This window comes from Montipora capricornis, chromosome 11, assembly GCF_036669925.1.
Source record: "Montipora capricornis isolate CH-2021 chromosome 11, ASM3666992v2, whole genome shotgun sequence".
Lineage (NCBI taxonomy): Eukaryota > Metazoa > Cnidaria > Anthozoa > Scleractinia > Acroporidae > Montipora > Montipora capricornis.
In genome coordinates this window covers 38,738,304-38,758,303 of record NC_090893.1, presented here as the reverse complement: position 1 = coordinate 38,758,303, position 20,000 = coordinate 38,738,304, and the positions used below count along the sequence as shown (strand labels likewise).

Sequence of the window (20,000 nt, the reverse complement as noted above, 5' to 3'; positions counted from 1 at the left end):
ATTGCCTTGCTTTTGTTTACACAATTTGAAGTTTGTATGGAAACTACAATTGTGGCGAAGATTTCTTGGGGCACCTTCTTTAAATTGCTTCAATTAAAGGAGTAACTTACTGTATATTATATAATGATTCTCCTCATAGTGGCCTTTCAGGTGCCCCCACCCCACCCCAAGCAATGTTGAAGCCAACTGCCCCTTTTCTGAATGTTCGAATCAACATTGTAAGGGGAAAGGATGTGGGGAGAAGGTTATGCCCATGCATTGCACTAGTGAAGACTGGATAGGATAACAAAATTAAAGGTTTTAAAACTCATCGACACTCATTCATTTTTACATAAAAATTGGAAGCATGGTTCATGCACATTTGTAATGCAATTGTTAATGTCCCCAAAAAAATAGTTTTGCTCAATATTGTGATCAGCAAAATACCTTGTTGCTGTACTCATAAATTCTATGAGTAACTTTTGTGTCAATCATCCCTTTTTGAGTTGGCTGTTATCTTGAGAGCTGTTTGTGGGAGATGTGGCAGAGAGTCTAAAGGCAATGAGAGCAGGAAGGGGGATATTTTTGGTTTGCTTTTGACAGTACAGCCCAAAAGGACTTCTTTTTCGTCCACAAGCCAGAAACTTCTTGAGGCTACTGTACTTGTGGAACTCTTGTGCCTGAATTATGCCGCCACAAGAACTTCTTTCTGTAGTTTAAAATGCAAGAACTTCTTTGAATGAAGAAGTCCGAACTGCAAGAATGCTTTTGCATTAACATCCTAAAATGTACACCATTGCAGCTCTGTATGTTTTGGCCTACATTATTGAACAGTTCGCCCCATAAATCGGGTGCAGTACAGTTGGTGGAAGTCAAAACAATGAAAAAATGTTGCTATGACATTTTTATGAACCCTCTGCTTACATTTATTAACCATGGATACAAATCAAATAGATAACGATGATCAGAAATGGTTTTTTCTTTCTTTCAGTGGGGAATGTCTTGTTTATGGTTTCGATGATATAACTGGAGCTTTACAGCTTTCTCACAGACTTGTTTTATCTAGCAAAGACTACCCTGGTATCCTTTAAAGCATTGAAAAGTCTCTTTTCTACAAGTCATAATCACTAGGATTATTTCAAGTGTGGGGAAAATGATTGATCTGATGTATTGCTGTTCTAAATGATTATTAAGTTAATTATTAATAATTAAGCTTAAGTGTAGTTGTATTTAGTTGTATTTTAGGTACAATCCAGGACTGTTGGAGACTGCAAGCAGTTTCTCTTTCACTCGCTGACCGATTGAGGTGATCTGCGAGTGGCAATTCCACAAGCCGAAAGTAGTGTGGACACAGGAAGATGTGCGACCATGCTACTCTCGGCTCGCAGCTACACCTGTAGTTGCCACTTGAAGATTTGTTTATTGAAGCTGTTTCTTGTTTCTTTCTTTATCTTTTCCCTGTACATTTGTCTTCCTTGAAATGTTTTGTTTTATCAGTCCTTGTCACCGAAGGGATTGATGAGCATTCACTGAATAATTATCCCCTTCTTAAGGGCTTAGTCGCATGTTGTGGAGGTTGGGTGTAACTGCTGACCCCAAAACCAAGTAGGTAGAACCTAAGTGCCTGCCTTACCCACAACCCAGCCACAAGCCCCGCCTGCCACAAACCCAGCCCCTGCCCTGGCACCCATCACTCTGAACTGGAAGAACAGTGGAGAATGTACTGTGTAGATAATGGGTAATGCTACAAAAGAAGGGAGAGGAGGGTGGGAACACTAGAATAGCAAGTTACGTGAAACGCCCCGTACGCTGAGCAGAGTAAAAGTACAACCACATGCAGTGACGTAAGACCGGAATAGGGGTGACTGTCAGTGTAGAAATGCCAAAAAGTTAATGATGGCTGCCACTGGGCAGACACTGCTGTTGTCCTGGCCCACACAGATGGTGCAACCCACCCAAAAGGGATCTGTCCTTGAGCATTTGATGTGGATCTTGAAGCAGGTGTGGTTCACCAGCGCGTCGCCCTGCACATCCCTAACTGCCAGATGGATACTTGGGTCAAATCGCAGATTGTAGCCTTTTTATGCCCCTTAATAGATGCTGCAGCTGAACACAATTGACAAGGGGATCGGGCAAGCCATTGTTGATGTGAAGGGAATGCGCAGCACTGAGGTACACCTTGATGGACAAGTGGTGGAGGCTGTCAGCCAAGGATGTCCCAAAACACATATTACCGTAAGTGCTTGTTCATCAGCTGGTAGAAGAGCCCCGTCTGGATTTATACTGCCTTCCTGTTGGTACAAACTGACATAGCAATGCTAGGCAGACATGTACACATGATGAGTCGAAGGGGCAAGGCCCTGTGTGAGGAAGAATTGACATCTGTTGGTCAAGTGACTCACAGCGCTGTCCAAAGATCTGGAGGGATTGGTTATTGAAGATGGGCCCCCCATAGCCCAGAGAACATGAGGTGTCAGAGGAAACTTGAAACTCAGGAAGGGGTGCCCATTCTGACATCTGGAAGAAACTGAGGCTGTCCCAGCTTTGGAAGAGTTCTTGCCACCTAATCAAATCCAAATGGAACTCCTGGTTCAGCCTAATGGGTGGTCATCATGCCTGATGGTACACAGTAAGTTGATCATGCAATGGAGGAATGCCTACTCTGAAGAGTGATCTTACAAGCATGGTGGAGGTTCCCAATCAATGACTCCAATTCATGCTGAGTTCGTTTTTGAGATATAAGCAAGTAAAGACAAAATAAAGGGTGTTTTTACAGGGCTTCCCCATTGCCATGGTGACATATTGCATCACAATAATGACTGCATCGTGTTCAGCAAAAATCTGTGTTTCATTTGGTACCACAATATTGCTAATACATGATACAGTGAACATTGTAGTGCCGATCCTTCCCATAAGAGCGTTATGTGGAAGCGTTGAAACTGATTCGAGCCACCTTAAACGCCATTTACCCACGGCAGGTGGTTGTTTTTGAGAATAGACCAAAGCGGCTGATGTGCCAGTCTGGAAAAGGCAAAGTAGTAAAAGGACCTGCAACTCTACTGCATGAGACTTTGGCCTTAAGGTAATCATCAATGATGGCAGGGTGCATGTAGGAAGAGGATGATCGCAAGGATATGGACGAGGCATTAAAACCGATGTGGAAACCTTCCCGGAGTTCAGTAAGAACCTAAGCAGCTGACATCTGATCTGGGTAGTCACACAACTCTGCTTGAAACTGGGAGAACTGCGACAGGGTCTGACCAAATGTACTGGGGCTAATGGAGAAACAAACGAACTGGAACAGAAATGCTTAGTGAACAAACTGAACCCAAACCAAACAATGCCAGTAAGCTAGGAAGTCTGTGCTTTTGGCCAGGATAAACAGAAACGATGCTATGTACACTATTTAAAAAAGGGCTGAGAGGGTTCTTTCCTCCTCAGTACGCCCACCCCCTTAGTGGGGGAGGGGAAGCGTGAGCGTGGGCGAACATCCTTGGAGGGCTGAAATGGGCAGCTGACCCTGGGGTGGTCCCCATCACATGACCTACAAACGTGACAGTGGCAGCATTCCCCGAAGCACCAATGGCATTCTCCATTGTTCTGCGAAAGGACAAGGATGATGACTGCAGAGTGGTAAAGGGGATGGGGTCCACAAGTAAAAATTGTACAGGTCAAAGTTCATCCGGGACCAATCTGATGTACCAGTAGCAGCCGCATCCTTTTGGAAGGCAAGATCATACTCTAGCCACGCCAGCCCCAGTTTTTGCCAAGCAGTTTGGATAATCAACAATTTATATTTTAACGATGAAATGATATATGAAATGAATCATATATGAACTGCGGATATGAAATGAAGTGAAGCTATGATCCTTGCAGTTATGAAATCAATGCAATTTTTGCAATTGCATAGAGAAGCCCGAAAAATTCAGGACTAATCAACGGGGTTTGAACCGGTGACCTCGCGATACCGGTGCGACGCTCTAACCAACTGAGGTATGAAGCCACTGACGTTGGGAGCTGGTCATTTGTGGGTTCTAAATGTTCCCGTGAAGAATGAATCAACAATGAAATGATAGATGAAATGGATCATATATGAACTGCAGATATGAAATGAAGTAAAGCTATGCGTGATCCTTGCACTTATGAACGCAATCTTAGCATTTGCGTAGAGAAGACTGAAAATTCAGGACTTCAACGGGGTTTGAGCCCTTGACCTCGCGATACCGGTGCGACGCTCTAACCAACTGAGCTATGAAGCCACTGACGTTGGGAGTTGGTCATTTGTTGGTTCTAATGTTCCCGTGAGGAATGAATCAACGATGAAATGGTATATGAAATGGATCATATATATTTTGTAAGGTCTGGCCATCTATAAGGGTGGGTTTAGCACATCACGATTTGAAAGATTGTAAAAGCCTCAGTCCAGGTTAAAATGTCCTTTATTTCCAACACTGAACGCCTTTATGAAACCACCAACTTCCCATCCAGAAATGTTTGCCATTCAGAACAGAGATTGGCTAGAAATAAGTCCGTTAAGTCCACAAACTGACCGGCCGCATGTCTGGGGCCAACAACAAAAACATTGCCAAAGGGAGGTGAGCAAACAGAACTGTCCAAACCTGAAGACACAATGGTCATATGGGTCGCCATAACCAGTAAAGCTGGTGATGGCCGGTGCGGCCAGGTACGTAGGAGCGAATGCTGGTAACCTTAATGTACCTGAAGAAGCTGAGAACCTGCCATAGCAAGGCACGAGCCAATGCATGTAACAACCAATGACGGAGCATTGGACCTAGGAACAGTATTTTCCTGAATCACACAGATGATGGCCAGCAGTGAATTCTCCAACACAGGGGCCACTGCCACCTTATTTCACTGGAAAAAGATGTGGAGTGGGACTGGAGAAGCAGAAGATGACAGTGCTGAAGAAGATGTTGTGAAAATAAGCCAGCCAACAAGCTGTTGAAGGGAGAATGCGGTTGTGACATACTGAGGAAAAAAACCCACGCAAAACTACCATATTTACCGGTGTATAAGTCGACCTTTTATGGCCGGAAAAGAAGCTCCAAAAATCGCCCTCGACTTAGACACGGGTCAAAGATTTTGAGCCAAGTTCCAGCTAAGTAATTTATTAAAAATTAACATAATAATGTTGTATTGGGCATAACAAACACAGTGGACAAAAAACTTCAAAATGAATGTAAGCAATTCCAGTTGAAATGAAAAAGGATTTGTCCAACTCTAAATGTTGAAGATACTCACTAGCACAAATATGAAATAGGCACTGGAAATTTTCGTTTACCAAAGGCGGAAACCTCTAAAAGCCATTTCTGTTTCTTCAGATAAAACGCGATCGTTTAACAGCTTAGTAACCTGGTGCAATACCTCATGTTTGCGTGCAAGCATCGTCACTCGTGTTCCCTGGAAACGCTGGTTGGTAATGGTTTTTATTCTTTATACAAACCTGGCTGAATTAAATGCTTTTGCAAACTTCGTATAATTTGTTGGTTTATGAGTTTTGTTTTGTTTGTCATGTGAGAAATTATAAGTCAAGGACCAATTAAACCTTGCACATTTTTGCATTGTTCGCAAGTTTTTTTTGAAAGATTGACTCCTGCTTCTGTGATGTTGTGCTTATCCTCTAAAGCCCTTTATCCTTGAACAACGAGATGGTCAGGAAGGCCCTTCCTGGCAGCAGTAGTTGCAGCTCCAATTCTAAAACTATTGCCTGAGAACTTTCCAGGGATACCCGCTGATTGTAGGGTAGTTTGAAGAAGGGAAAACTGCTGAGACCTGGAGAGAGGAGTACCATTCTGGTAAATAAAGAGAGGTCCGGTGCCTGGCCCACGGAGATGAAGTTAGTTTGTCAAGGAAGCCACTGGACAGAGAGGGAAGGAACCATGGCCCAGGAAGATAGAACTGCCCTTACAGAAGGGGTCAGTCTTTGAACATTTGATAAAGATCCTGAAACTCTGAGGATTTGTGGAGGAATCTACTTGGACATCAGACATTGTCGAGTGCAAAGTAGGATCAAAGGTTCCATTCACTGTAAATTCAACAGCTCTGAGGAATCCGAAGAAGCCGAGGCAGCAGGCAGCCCAAGGCATAACATTATCGGGATTAGTAAAATCCAATGACTGGTGTAGCACTGACATAAGATCTGCTGTGACTGGCTGGTGCTGAGGCAGATTAGAACCCTGGTGTCAGTTGATCCCCCGCAAGAGACGCTGGAGTTGAAGAAAAATGGTGAGTGGGTCTGGGAAGCCGTAGTCAATGCGTAAAGACTGGACTGCTGACAAGTAGACTTTAATGGAAGTATGGTGAAGCCGATCAGCCAAGGGGGCACAAAAGCGCATCAAAGTTTGTTCATTAGTGGGTAGCAGAGGGCGAGTCCTGGCTACTGAATTCTAAGAACTGGTGTTGTGCTGAGCCATATTCTTGACGAGTGGATGGACCCAAGCCATTAGCTTGACGAATGGATGGAGCCAAGCCATTAGCTAAGTAGAAATGGCATTTGTCCGTCAAATTACAGGAAGCTGAGCCAGCAGTGATGGTGGGATGGGGGTTGGCCGCCAGTGCTGCATGTGGTGCGAGATGATGGAAACGCTGAAAGTCAAAACTGGATAAGGCATCAGCAATGCAATTGTCTCTACCAGCCCTATGGGAGGCAGTAAAGGCAAAGGAATGACGAGCTGCACGGAGAGAAAGGTAACGAAGAAGAACCATCACGTTTGGATCCCACCGCCATATTGTCAGAACGGAACTCCACGCGTTTTGCAGCCCAACAGTGGCCCCATAAATGGAATGCAACAACCACAGGAAACAACTCCTTGTACGCAATCGACAAAGGCTTCTCACTAGATTCTCACCATTCACCAACAAACCACTCATTAACCACTCATTATCAAACCACCATTCACCAACAAACCACTCATTATAAAAAATGGCACCATATCCCAGTGCAACTGCGGCATCTGAAGAGACGTGAAACTCTGGTAAGGGAGCCCACTGTGGGGATAGCAGGAAAGTAAAACCATCCCAAGAATGGAAGAATTCACGCCACCAGTAGAGGTCTAAGCAGAAATCTTGGTTGAGCCTAATTGGATGGTCATCCCGTCGAAAGGCTGACAGCAAGTTAATTATACGCTGTAGAAAGGTGCGACTCTGGGGGATTACCTTACAAGCATGTTGGAGATTGCCGATAAGAGATTCCAACTCTTTCCTTGTGCAATGCTGTTTTAGTGACCAGGATTCCAGAAGAGCGGCAATGCGATCAACCTTGTCCTGTGGAATACAAAAATTTGGTTTAGTCAACGGAGTTGATAATGTAAATTGGCCACCGTACAGAGATTCTAAAAGCTTTTAGAATCTCTGTACGGTGGCCAATTTACATTATCAGCTCCGTTGACTAAACCAAATTTTTGTATACTACTTCCCCACCGACGCAGCACCACAGTTTCTTTAGAAACTACCCCTTCATTCATTTGCCCTGTGGAAGGCGAGCCTGTAGGGTCATTGAGTCCAGCTCCATACCAAGTACCGTCAAACAAGTGGAGGGTCCTTCAAGTTTATCAGGGTGAAGAGGAATGCCCCACTCTAAAAACAATTGAACACAAGTATTGATATTATTCTGGCAAACTGGAGAGTTAGGAGGGCCCAAGGTGTGGAAGTCGTCCAAATGGTGTAACAAGGAGTTTATGCCATAATTATGTTTGAGAATCCACTCCAGAAGATCTGCAAGGGACGAGAAGATGTATGGCGCTGAGCGTAAGCCAAAAGGAAGCGCTAAATCGATGAAGTACTTTGCCCGCCACTTCATGCCTAACAAGTAACGATCATCGGAATGTACTGGGACATTACGATAACCGCTCTCCACATCAAATTTTGCCAGAAGAGATCCTCTTCCAAGAGACATGATTCCATTGATAACATCATCAACCTTTATGTACTGCACTGAAAAAGATTCTTTTCGAATTCCATCATTGACACTATGGCATACTGGGCTAGATAAGTCTAGAATAAGCCGCCATTTCCCAGGCTGGTATTTCTTAGGGATGATCCCAAAGCGACTGATATGGAGGTTTGGAATAGGGGGTATGGAGAAGGGGCCTGCGACACGGCCTTTCTCAAGTTCCGTGAGAAGATACTGGTCAATAACTGAAGGCTGAAGTGACGCCGAAGGCATGTTCTGTCTTGCAGACTTTAATGAAACTGCCAGAGGGTTGAAACCGAGATGAAAACCATTGCTGAGACCCGAAATCACATAATCCACCTGGGTTTGATCAGGATGGAAGTACAGTTCACGCAGAAGTTTTTCCGCATTGATTGGAGTAACCCTAGAAGGAGAGACCAGATCTTGCTGCAGGCAGTCTATGATGGAGGAGAAATTAGGACAGGAGGAAGCTTGTCACAGACGTCTTGCATCAACATAGCAACACTAACCGGAACAGGAAACACAACGTTTGAAATCTGAACTGAACCATGAACATCTAGATATGTTCAAAGTTCTTCCGCAAAGTAGGTTGGGATGATCTGGCTACCACGCTAACGCCGCTGGCGTTTACTCCGTGGTAGGCTAGCTGACCGCCAGTGCTGACTATTGCACTGTGAGGCCCGAAAGGGACAGTTGACAGGGGCGTGCTCTCCACATTTTTCACAGCAGTGGCCGTAGCGGCACTGACCAAAGGGCCAACGGCAGGTGCCATCATTCCAGGATCGACAAATATTAGGAGGCTGACGATGGGACATCAGAAGACAGACTTGTTTGTAGCACTGTTGCACAAGTATGGAAATTATAAGTAAAAATTCATATGAGACCAGTCCACCAAACCTGACGCACCTGCATCTTTACGGAAGCCGATGTCCTAGTGCAGCCAAGCCTTCCCAGGGAACTGGCGGGAGGTCTTCAGGATGAGGAGTTTAGATAGATACATAGATAGTTTATTCACCTTAAAAACTTGCAGCCAAGAGCTGAATTGTGATAAGGTTTACAAATACAAAATTTACTACTGTGCTAAATTACAACTAATTATAGGACTTTGCGACTAAATAAAAAAGGGTGACCCAACATAATTTACTGAACTAAAAAACTGTTATAGAATCACAAATTCAAAAGCATGCGTCAAGTTCCTATGTACAATAAGAAATAAATTATATCTAGTTCTCAACTACTGTAAACATAACTTAAAAGAAAACTATTCTTGCATCTTTCAGTTTTACACTTCGGGCGGATAAATGTTCTTTGTCCTCTCAGATAGTAGCTTGGTTGGTATTTACTTGATAGTAGTTTGTGAAGACTGTGAGATTGATTTGCACATATTTCATCGAACAACTTTGCCGCAATTGCCTCTCTTCTATCATATATACAGTGTTAAAAGTCCAGATAGTTCTAGAGCCTTAGCATACAATAGCTCGGGGTGAATAATCTTCATAGCGCATTTTTGAAGTCTTTCTAGGTCTTCGCTTAGATAGCTTGGTAAAGCACGATGAAAAACTGGACTACCGTACTCCAGAATAGAGCGAATGCATGTGAAGAATACTGTGTCATGTCCTGCCACCTGGAAGGATGAGCACTGCAGAGAATCCACGAGTAGACAGTGAAAGCTTCAGTCCATGCTACTATGTTGGTGATCTCTTGGATTCGATTTTTGAAAGAAGTTACAAGAAGTTTCCCATCCAGATAAGTTTTACGGTTCTGTTTCCTGCCCTTTCAGATTCTCGGCTAACAGGTCGGGGCTTAACTACAGAATACAGGGCTACTTATTTCCATATCATTGAATTACAAAAGCTCCCATTGTTGTGTGTCTTGTTCTACAAAGGCTTTTAACTAATTTGCATGTGCTGGCCCTGTGTGGCCCTGTATTGTGTAGTTGCTCCCAGTTCGGCTAGATAGATGAACTGGCCTGTCCTGATCTTCGTCACTAGCTTCTCTGGAATCGGGGAGTATCCTGGACCAACCACAAACGGCCTATGAAGCAATGACGTGGACCAAGGAACTGCCGTGGAGGGGTTTGAAGAACCCAACGAAAACGATGAAGTTAAACGCTGGGTAGAGGTGGACAGCGATCTGCTCGCGGCACCACACGCATCCAACAAAAATGGCGCTCCGACGATAGCCAGGGTGGACAACGCAGAATTACCTAACGTGCAATAAGTGGAGACAAAGGAAGGCACAAAGACGTTACCTGTGGATGAACCTGATGGAAAAGACAGCGGTGGAGAACTGGCAATGGAAGTAGATGAAGTCGCACTCGAAACCAAGTTTCCCGCCAAAAAGCGTGTCGTCGAGCCAGAAGACGTCGAGTGACTTTGTAAAGCCGCCAAAATCCAAGGTAACGAATCCTTTAAAGCCTGTGAAAAGGCCTGAGTAAGATCCTGCTGTCACACGGTAAAAGTAGGAGCCGTGGTCGCTGGAACTGCAGGAGTCAATGATAAGTTTGTACCCGAAGATGGAGCCGAAGACGAAGGTTGGTCAGAATCCAACATGGCGGCCACACTGTTGTTTGTTGAACGCCCCGGAATATAAATCGTTTGAAACGCCCAGTGGAAGAAACGCTTGCAGAAAAATTCGCAGTAAAGAACAAGAAAACAATCCAGAGACAGCCTTCAAGGAATCCCCACGCTCAGGAAAACGCTAATGCTCAGAAAACGCTGACTATAACGCCTACAAAACTGCTACAAAGCCCTATGGACCAAGAACATGAAGAATCCTGGCACATGCGCATATCTAACAAACCACTGACCGCGAAGGTAAAATTTTAATGTGCTCCTAGTTGTTAACTCCGTTAAATTGCATTTAACTGCATTTAAAAATGGGGGGTCGACTTAAACACGGGTAGATACGGTAATGTATGTTTCATCACCCAACAACTTGAACACCAGCACACACCAAAACTGCCAAAAATAGTCCAAGAAGACAAACTCGAAAGATGATGAAATGACTGTAAACTGCCACAAGCACAATATCATACAATAAATCGTGCAGAAATACTCGAAGCAGACACTAGAAAAGCAAGCCACATGAAACGCCCCATACACTGAGCAGAGTAAAATTACAAGCACGTGCAGTGATGTACTCATTGAGCGCAATAGACTACCGCTGACCCTGTGATTGCCAGAACGCCCTGCAATCACACTCAAAACAGTAACGCAATACCGGAGAACACCAGAACACCAATGGCCATGGCCATGGCCTGCCACCAGGCCATGCTGTACACCTCTAAAATGCCAAGAGTACACCAAGCACCAGTTTCTTGAAAGTCCTGAAACTTTACGGGCCATTTTCTGGTGTCACAATTCCCTTTGTACAATGTATCTCAAGAACAAAGAGGATTTAAGTTGTCAAAATTAAACTTCACAGTCCTTTTGCTTTTTGCTAGGGGTACCTTAAAAACGTGTTAAAAGATTGGCTTTCGCAAACAAATGGTTGTCAGTTTCAAAGCTGGCATGTCAGGCCTGGGACTTTCGAGAAACAGGCCCCGAGTCATTAACTCACTAGTTAAATTACATTTATCCTCATAAAAAGTCATGTTTGACCCCCCTGTAAATCTCTACAAAAATACATTTTGCAAAGAATGGAATATTCATTATAATATCGACATAACTTCATTATAAAACATCGCCATAAAATGTTAAACATGGTTATAAAAAACAGTAAGAAAGTTTAAAATGCAATGTTTCGACTTAACTTAAGTCATTATCAAGCAGTGAAAATAAAAATGAACTTGAATATATAATGAAAATAGAGCATGAAGTTATGCTGCATACCCTTAGGCTAGAGGCGCAATCAAGTAAAAAGCTTAGCTTGAGTGGAGTTCTCTTGAGTAATTGAGTGAAGGCTTTAGTTCCTTAATAAAAAAGCATTTCATACAGAAGACAATCAAACTTCGTTTGGCATTTCTTAAGAATAGAGAAATGATTGCTTAAACTAGAGGTGTCAATACCACCATGGATATTAATAAGATGCTTCCCTATGGCAGAATACCTATGTTCCTGAATGCGTTGGTGCATATAGGGCCTTGTAGTAAAACCTACATAATCAGAATCACACTGTCTGATCACATTTAAAATGATACACAATGCATTGATTGTTAACTAAATCAGGCTTCTTCTTCTTTGGCGGAAGCATCTGCTGAATAGGTTTACTGCGAAAGACAGGTTAAATGTCGATATAGATGTTAGAACTCAAGGGTGGTATAATCCATGGTGGTATTGACACCTTAGTTTAAGCAGTCAATTCTCTACTCTTAAGAAATGCCGAACTAAGTTTGATTGTCTTCTGTATGAAATGTTTTCCATTAAGGAACGTAAGACTTCAATCAATACTCAAGAGAACTCCATTTGAGCTAAGCTTTTTACTTGATTGTGTCTCTAGGGAAAACAGCATAACTTCATGCTCTATTTTCATTATATGTTCAAGTTCCTTTTTATTTTCATTTCTTGATAATAAGTTAAGTTAAGTTGAAATGTCGCATTTTAAACTTTTTTACCTTTATTTTACCATGTTTAACATTTTATCGCAATGTTTTATAGTGAAGCTGTAGAAGAGATTTTGTATATAGCTTATAGCTAGAAGAGATTTTGTATATAGCTTATACATAAGTATGTATAAGCTATATACAAAATCTCTTCTAATTAAAATATCGACATAAACAGCAGCCATGTTGGTGTTCCAAAACAAAGGAATGGTGGCCATGATGGTGTACCAAAATAATACTCTGGGAAGTGAACTCTATTTTTTATGCAAAGACTTTCTTTTCTTTCAGTAATCCAATATGGCTGCTGGTCACATGGGTGAAAACCTCTATTTATATCAACAAATTGCTTGTGTTTTACATGAAATAAATCAGCACTTATCAAATCCTTGATGAGTTGTCTCAATGACAGACACTATTCAGACTACAGGTGGTGTCCAGTGCCTCTCATGGACTCCTGATGGGTGTGCGATTGCTGTGGCATGGTCCTGGGCATGTCATGGTGGACTTGCAGTGTGGAGTGTGTTTGGCTCACTGCTGATGTGTACACTTGGCGGAGACTATGGGTGAGTGTTTTTGGAAAGATGTAGCTTTTGCTGAGTTGAAGAAGGGCATTTGTATGTTTTGATAAATGATGTTTATTTTTCTGAACAGGAACATTTTTGGAAGTTTATGCATGAACAACTGTGCTCAAAAGACATTAGTTTCATATTTTTAAAAAGTACAGAATTTTTATTTTAGAACACTACTCGTCTCCCTTTTATTTAAATTTTCTTCTCCCTTTGGTCACTAATTATTTCAATTAGGAATTTCTGATTAGGTAATGTTATAAATGGCTTTGTTCTTTTGATTTATGGACATTAATTATTTTGGATCCAGTATATGAAAGACAAGCCAATTTCATTGTATTGTTGATTGTTGTAGTTCAAGAAACAGACTACTAAGTCTCATATTTCCTTCATGCTCAAGGCATTAAAGTACGAACCATTCTTTTAATGGTGCTTACAGTTCGAAGCTGTGTTTTGCAGGACATCACAAGAGTCTGTACTCCAAAATCCTCTACACATAAAATCAATGGTTGGTCTCATTTGTAGTATGATCTTGTTTTGTTAAAACAAGCCTCTGTTCTAAAGGTTTTCTTTTCCAAGAGGCTTCCCTTCTCCCCACTATAAAAATCTCAGAGTCATGTGATCTCACATTGTAAATATGATAAAATTCTTGTTCAAATGTTGTCATTGTGTACAAAAAACACTTGCTGTTTTTCTAGCAATTAGTTGTCAGAAATTTGGTGAAGATTGTTCCACATTTTAACAAGGATATAAATGTAAATCCATGTTTACAATAAAAGATTTTTGAAAAGATATGAATTTAAAGCAACAATGCTCAGAACAAAGCAGTTCAGTTGTCAAACAAGATGTTAAAATTCCTTTTTTATGAGCATATGAATCTTGAAATTGCGAGTCATGTAACTGAAAATAGGGAAAAGAGTTAAGCACACTTCACAGTAAAATGAGAAGTCTCAGTTTAATTGGCCATCTGCCAGCAATAAGGTGTTAGGATGATAATGTGATGGAGGATTTTTCATCTGAGTGTCACAAAAGAAACAAATGAACTGTAAATGAACAATAATAACAAGAATACCAATAATTATAACAATTTTTAATGTTATATTATTGTTATTATAATAATTATAAATAATTATTGTTTTTAAAATAATAATTATTATTTTTGCTTTGCTTCGAATTGCTACATTGAAGGCTCAGAGAAAAGACTAGACAGTGTACATGTATATTATTTTAAGATCTTGTTTCCATTTTTAAGGAGAGACAAGCAAATTAACTTGCCTCTTGTACTCAAAATTGCGGAGTTGTACTAATGTGCGAGCCAGCAAGCCATGCGAGTCATGCGAGCCATGGTTACGAGCCATGCCAGCTATGCGAGCTATAGCTGCGAGTCATGCGAGCCAACATGGCTAGCCATGCGAGTCAACATGCGAGTCACACAGTTATTGAAAGCTAACCGTTTTAAAATGGGTGCTTAGACTTAATAACTGTTTATCAGCGCTATTTGAAATGGGTGCTTAGACGTAAATGCGAAATTCGCATGGCTCACATGGCTCGCTAGCTCGCAGATTTAGCAGACCCAAAATTGCCCAGGCTGCTCATTTTCCTTTTCTAAGTATTAAGTACTGTAACTTGCTTCAAATGCTGGTCATTTCATCAAGCTGTGCCTTTTACTATTTACCAGAGACCGCTTCCTGAAAGGTGTAATGACTCTATTCAAGGGATGTGCCGGAATAAGGCACATTTATCCCTGTAATAGGGTTATTACACCTTTCAGGAACCAGCCCCAGAGGAATTACATGTAGTGTAAGTGATAATTTTAAGGAAATAACAATGATGTCTAGATTTTCTGACATAATTTTCAGGGTTGGGGCCCAGAAGGTTATAACTTAGCAATGGTGTCATCAGAGGAAGAAAATGGTGCAGTAGGTACATGTGTAATGTCGGGTTTGCCTAAAATTCAGAATCCAGAAACGGAATCCAGAATCCGGAATAAGAACCTAAACCAAAGTCACTTAAAATGATCCAGCGTCTTGTTTACTTTTATCTCTCTAAGTAATTTGTCACATGCTGACTCCTTTTGGGAGGGTATACTATTGATGTAATAACTTCAGAAGAGCCTCCAATTTTTTGAGCTTTTTCTTTTTCTTCAGGAGCCCATGAGTAGGAGCTTGCCTCTCTCCCATACAGGCCCCTATGAGTCAACCTTTGCACCTATTGATACGCCACATGGTCAGCGGTTGATTTTGGACATAAATAGTTTTCTCTCTCATTTTTCCTCCTGTTCACCAATAGTTGTGGCTGCAATCAAGTGTCAAAACTCACCTCACATTCGATGTTGCTCTCAACCGACATCCTGATGAAGGAGGGAAGGCAAAAATATGATGCTTCTTTTCTTGCAGGCAAACATATGATATCGGCAAGACACTATCAGCCATCTTCTCGCTTGATTGACATCATGCAACACCCACCTTTGGCGGGAAGGAAAGGCACTTTGAAAAATTATACTGAGGGTGGTTTATAAAATGTCTCCTAAAATTTTAAATTTTACTGCAGTTGGATTATGCCTTTGTTAACCGTATAATTAAGAAAAAACATACAAACAAGATGCTGTACCAACTTTCTTTATCTTTGACTTTGAGAGTACTTTACTGAAGATAATGTCTCCGTTGTTGAGTTTATTGCTTCCGTAGTAATTTTAGCCTTTGCTGGACTTTCACATTGTTCCAGGCTCCTTATTCTGGATTCTGGATTCCGGGTCTTAGGCAAACCCTGTAATGTCAATAAACTTCCTCATTAGTCGGGCAGGCACAAAAGTCGGATGGGATCAGCTGCGATCGCTCACCTCGGATTGAGCAAAAACCATTTGACCAACGTTTGCCCCGATTTCACCAAGGTTACTTACAGGTACCTTAAAGAGGCTAGGGTGATTTCTGAAGGCCTTATCATTTTTTTACGTCGATCCGAGGTGAGCAATTCAAGTTGATCTGGTCCAACTTTTATGCCTCCCTTTATTTTATTAGTGTACTGAAATGTTTTCAAAGATTCTTTGAATTATTTAGAAAAAAGTGTTAGAAAAAATGAAACAGGACAATCATATTGTTGCTTATTAATGAGAGCTAAATCTTTTGATTTTAACTAACATGCATTATGATCTTAAATAATTTCCACCCTGAGTGTCATTGTCTGCCGTGATTTATGAATACCCGGTAGTTTCACATTAACATTGTCAACCCAAAGCTCAATATTAAAAGGTAAAGTAATTCGTTTTTAATAACAGAGTTTTTGCTAACACTCTAATCATAGCTGTCATCATTAATAAACCAAATTAATAATTAAAATGAATTCATATACTTTAAGACTTATTGTTTTTGGGAGGCAAGACTCTTCATTAGAATTCACTATAAATTTTATGTTTGTGTTGTAAATGTGACAGGTTAAAACACCATTAAAATAATGTAAGTTTTTTGCTTTTTCTCTTGGTAGATGTCACATGTGACGATATATCAGGTATATTGATATCATTTTGTAGTACTGTTACTAAATTAAATGTCATGATAAGTTAAACAAGTCAGATGACTAATTGTCAATTGTTTTCCTGAGTGATACCATGATTATGACACTATGAATACATGTAGGAAATCGTGTGAACGGAGTGCCTTATGTGGGCATGAATGATGGTTTTAAAGTTCTCAAAATTTGAGAACTTTCAAAACATCATGAGTGACCATGCAATTAAATCACAAAATACACTAAAAAGTTCTTACATTAATTTTTTAAAGTGTTATTATAATTATTGTACTCAACAGAATTACGCTATTGCTTTGTTAGAAACTTCTGTATTGCACTCTGTAACCTCAGTGTATTGCACAGTGTCTTTTAAACCAATATTTATGCATTCGTCATTGACCAACGAGAGATGTGATATTCTGTCTAGTATGTAATATTCTTAGTTTTCTCATGATGTTGTGGTGTCCGTGTTTGTTTCCCTTAATGAAGAAACAGCAGCCATGTTAATGTCCCAAACTAACCCTCTGGGAATCAAGCAATTCTCAGGCAAACATTTCCATTTTTTGGTCAAAACAAAGAAATCGCCATTGATCCCATGAGTGAAAACCAAGGATTTGCTTCAATGCTGACACTCGAAGCGAGCAAGGTTGGCACAGTGGTGAGAGCACTTGTGTCTCCCACCAATATGGCCCAGGTTCGATTCCCAGACTCTGTGTCAAATGTGGGTTGAGTTTGTTGGTTCTCTACTCTGCTCCGAGAGGTTTTTATCCAGGTACTCCAGCATTCCCCTCTCCTCAAAAACCAGCCTATGATTTGATATGCCTTGATTTGATTTGATTTCTGTACAGTGTCCCCAATTATTGCCCCAGTGCTAAATGTAATTAACACTGAACTCAACAGAGTATCGCATTTCTTATTGGTCAATGACAAATGCATTATTAGGTTATATAGTGCAATACAGAAGTTGCTATGGAAACAGAGCAGTGGAATGATTTTGTTGAGTATATAACAAATCGTATGAACTTGCTCGTGCAGTTTGTGATGTTTTGAAAGTTCTCAAATTGCGCGAGCCGTATTTTGAGAACTTTCAAAACATCACTCGTGCCTATAAATCGCAAAATGGAAACGCGTGCATACAATTTCCTATCCTTTTTTTGGTATACTGTTTTTGGTAGAATTTTAGCATGAAAGTTGTCATTCGGAGAACATTTCAATCAACAACAATAAGAACACAACTTTATTCAAGATGGCGACCAGTGTGAGCACATGGTGCCAGCATGCAATGCACATGGATGAAGTGATTTAGAAAGGTAGAGAATGGCCTAATAACCCTACACCTCCCCTCCTGGAACGGAATAATCCATTGAAACTGAATAACGAATATAAATTAGTCTAAGATCCACCAACCATTATCGTATCCAAAGTCTGACGACTGGGGAGGCAAACATTTTCAAATGCTAATGTCTCAATAGGGCATAACCCAAACAGGAAGGGCATTACTGGGATAACTGCCCTGAACAGAGTCAATCATTTAGTGTCCATAGTACACTACAAGTCCAACAAGTTAAGAGGTCTGACTATCCTTCCAGAACGTGTTTGTATCAGTTCTGATTCTCTGCGAACAGTCTGCTTTTGGCAAGCTTCCAAACTGAGATGCATGCACCTACTGAATGTCCTTTGGAGTCATCGACAGGTTGGTCACTGGCGGAACTAGTCAGGATTGCTTGATTATCTGCTATGACAGGGGTAGAGTGGTTTTCCAGCTTTGATAAGGGCAGATCTGTTATGATGCACTGTGCCTTTCCCTGTCTTAATGATGAAAGACTGTGTTTGCTGGGTATGCCCTTGTACTTTCCCTGTAGTCTATCTTAGTCCCCGATCCATACTGATTCACCAGTTGTCAAATCTGTACGTTCCTGTACTTGATTTCGCAGGTCAAAGTTTCTCTTCTGGCTAGATCTGTAAACCTCTTCTTTCTTTGAAACTTCTTCATGCTCTCTGAGTAGATTTCTGGGAACCAAGGTACTAGCGAGTACGGGAAGCTGGGTTCGCAGTCATCTCCTCATTAAGAGCTCACTAGGTAAAAGGCCATTTTCCAAGGGTGTGGATCTGTAGGTGAGCAGAGCAAGGTAGGGATCTGCATTCTTCTTTAACAGTCCTTTCGTGTTCCTTACAGCCCTTTCAACTTCTCCATTTGCTTGAGGGTATCTGGGAGAGCTTGTGATGTGGGCAAACCCGTAACTGGCAGCAAAGTCTTGGAAGGATTCTGCACTGAAGCATGGTCCATTATCTGAAATCACAATATCTGGTATTCCATGAGGTTTATATAGCTCTTTGGATGCTGTGACAACGCTCTCTGCACTTTGGGTTTTAAGTTGCTTAATCCACCTCAAGTAGTAGTCAACTGTGATGATGTATGTTCGTCCCCCATAACTCAAACAGATCCATGCTTACTCTCTCCCAAGGACGACTGGGGAAGAAGGAAGGCGTCAAGGGTTCCTAGGTTCTAGAAGTTCTTTTGCACATGTGAAGCACGATTTGACCAAGTCTTTGATTGCTCCTGATAGCCCTGGCCACCAAACTGACATACGAGCTCTGGCACGACATTTGTGAATGCCAAGACGGCCAAAATGAGTGCAATCTAGTACTTCCAGTCTAAGAACTCGTGGGATTACAATGCATTCATCATAGAGGAGTAGATCATCTACGACTACCAGTAACGCTCTGTGTTTGCAGTACAGGCAGAGTAAGGATTGTTGCGGCATGTACAGTGGCCATCCCTCTTGACAACATTCCTCGTCACTTTTTTGAGCATTTTTGATCTCCTGAAGATGTTGGGCAGTTGCAGGAAGACTGCCCATTGCACAGCTGGCAAAGGTTTTAACTTCTTCAATAAACTGGATGTCAGAAGGCACATGAGAGTGCATCAGCAGAAATTTGACGTTTTCTAGGGACAGGAAGGATGTCAGTGTTGTACTTCATCATCCTGAGGAGGAAGTGTAGTATTCAGGGTGGCATCTTAGATAGTGCAGTTCTGGTCAAAAGGGGTACAAGGGGCTTGCGATCTGTTTCTAAAGTGAAGCTGAGTCAAGCACGTATTCTTCAAGGCATTCACATGCCCAGATTGAGGCAAAAGCTTCTTTCTTGATGACCGCATAGTTTCTTTCAACATCAGTGAGGGATCTTGAGATGTAGCAGATAGGACGATGCAACATGTCCATTGTCCCTGAGTCTGAGTGTGAGTTTGAGTCTGAGTCTGAGGAGAACTGATAAGGCATCTGCTGCGATAAATGTTTGACAACTAGGGTCATAGTGTGGAAGGATTTCAGGAGATAGAAGGATCTGTTTAACTCTCTGAAGGCCGATTCAGAGAGTGGCTAGAATGTCGTCTGCACAGTCTCCCATGGCAGACAGTGAGGTACTGACTTGCTTGTGTTCAGGTTTATTCTTAAGTCCAGAAGCGACTCTATAGCAT

The 20,000-nt window shown here is 41.6% G+C and overlaps 1 protein-coding gene across 2 annotated transcripts in view; it reads left to right on the top strand.

Moving 5' to 3' along the window:
• The window catches only part of LOC138024232 (guanine nucleotide exchange factor subunit RIC1-like), a 62,791-nt gene that overhangs the window by 10,190 nt on the left and 32,601 nt on the right, over window positions 1–20,000 (top strand). Inside the window, exons 8-11 of one of the 2 annotated variants that reach the window (XM_068871361.1) lie at window positions 971–1,059; window positions 12,865–13,018; window positions 13,481–13,529; window positions 14,881–14,944. In XM_068871361.1, the coding sequence (XP_068727462.1) occupies window positions 971–1,059; window positions 12,865–13,018; window positions 13,481–13,529; window positions 14,881–14,944 (356 nt within the window). Of the gene's footprint in view, window positions 1–970; window positions 1,060–12,864; window positions 13,019–13,480; window positions 13,530–14,880; window positions 14,963–20,000 lie in introns of both variants that reach the window. The other variant, XM_068871360.1, reaches the window with a different exon arrangement.